This window comes from Penaeus monodon, chromosome 23 (genome assembly GCF_015228065.2).
Source record: "Penaeus monodon isolate SGIC_2016 chromosome 23, NSTDA_Pmon_1, whole genome shotgun sequence".
Classification (NCBI taxonomy): domain Eukaryota; kingdom Metazoa; phylum Arthropoda; class Malacostraca; order Decapoda; family Penaeidae; genus Penaeus; species Penaeus monodon.
The window spans coordinates 1,169,013-1,170,627 of record NC_051408.1 but is presented as its reverse complement, the minus strand read 5'-3'; the positions used below and the strand labels follow the sequence as shown (position 1 = coordinate 1,170,627).

General features: G+C 36.7%; 1 protein-coding gene across 1 annotated transcript in view; it reads left to right on the top strand.

Annotated features, from left to right (window-relative positions):
• Positions 1–1,615, top strand: part of LOC119587702 (transcription elongation factor SPT6-like) — a gene marked incomplete at its 5' end in the record, with an annotated part of 9,377 nt that overhangs the window by 4,302 nt on the left and 3,460 nt on the right. The window contains 3 exon segments of the mRNA XM_037936380.1: positions 238–380; positions 569–719; positions 1,058–1,514. Of these exon segments, the coding sequence (XP_037792308.1) occupies positions 238–380; positions 569–719; positions 1,058–1,514 (751 nt within the window).

Sequence of the window (1,615 nt, the reverse complement as noted above, 5' to 3'; positions counted from 1 at the left end):
TTGCTTTCATTTTTGTGTTATTCTTTCATTACTGTCCCTTTCCTTTCTATCTTTATACAGCTAGTATTTTGCCTTACCCTCTTATCCTCTGTTTATCTTGTTTCTTCCCAGATCCTTTTCCCTAAACAAGTAGTCTGTCTTAACTGCCATTGCAACAAGAAAGAACAATTCCATTTGTTAGGATGAAGGTGTTCTCTCCTACAAAGCTAAAGCCATGAATTCATCCGCTGCCCACAGTGGTGTCAGTTGAAACGCCGAAAGGAGAACCTGCGGTCAAGGTTCCAGATGATGTCGGAATTCCAGGGGGACCTGATCATGAAGGACCTCGACGCACCCCTTCCAGAGAACGTCAGGATGCTCAAGGAAGAGGATATTGAGAGGTAATTTGTATAACACGAGTTTATGGGCATTAAAAATCTGTAATGCAATATTTAACTTAATTCTAGACTATTACTGTTATTAGTATTTTACCTTTTAATTTTGTTTGTTTGTTTGTTTATTATTATATATATGTATATATATTTTTTTTTTTTTTATTATAAATTTGCTTGTGCTTTGTGATTTCCAGAATAGATGAATTGGAGACCTCTGAGCAGTTTAATGATTGCTACAAGCAGTTCTTGCTTTACTATGGAAAGGATCTGCCTGACATGCATGAGCACATGAAGGCCAAGAACAAAGAAAGGCAGAATACAGTGCGCACTACAAAGGTTGTGAAGGTTAGTCATTATTTTTTTGTACGAATCAATTTTTTCTTGCTTACTATATTTCATTATTGTTTGCATTAAATTTTTTCTCTTTCTTTCTGTTTTCTCCTGCTGGGTCTTGAACTCTGTGTTTAGCAGAGGAAAAAAAAAAAAAGATACGTTGTATTTCACATGAATTTTCCTTGTTGATACACACAACATTCTTTAGTTTAAATAAAGAAAACTTCCTTCATGTTATTTGCCTGAGTTCGTGTTTAGGTAATCGTTATAGATAAAACTTATTTTTGTTTAGTGGATGTTTGATGTCCTCTTTTAAGTTAATATTCTTAAGAATTGATATTCTTTTTCAGGTTCTAAGAAAGGTCAAGAGAAAGAAAAAGAAAAAGAAGAAGGGTTTCGTCATAGAAGACGATGATGAAGACGAAGAGCAGGAGAAGGAGAAGGAACCTGAAAAGGAGAAGGAAAATGAAGTGGAGAAAGACAAGGAAAATGACGAAGAGGTAGACAAAGAGAATGAAGCAGAAAAGGACAAACAGAGTGATAAAGAGAAAGACTCAGATGAAGAACATGAAGAGGGTGAGCTAGACAAGGAAAAGGAAAAGGAAAAACAAAAGGAGAAAGAGAAAGAGAAGGAAGATGGAGAAGACGATGATGATTCTGAAGAGGAAGAAGAGGTGGAGACAGAAGTGGAAACTGAAGTGGAAGAGGAAGTGGAGGAAGAGCCACAGCAGGCTACCGAGGACACTGATGCACTGAAGAAAGCAGTGAGGCGGCATGAGTATGAACTCCTAAGGAAAGCTGGCATTGGTGAGTAACTTCTTTCTTAATTCCCCTTTTTATCACTCACTCATTTCTCTTCCATTTTTCTGTCTTCGGATGGACTGTTATTTCTTTTCTCATGTATATTC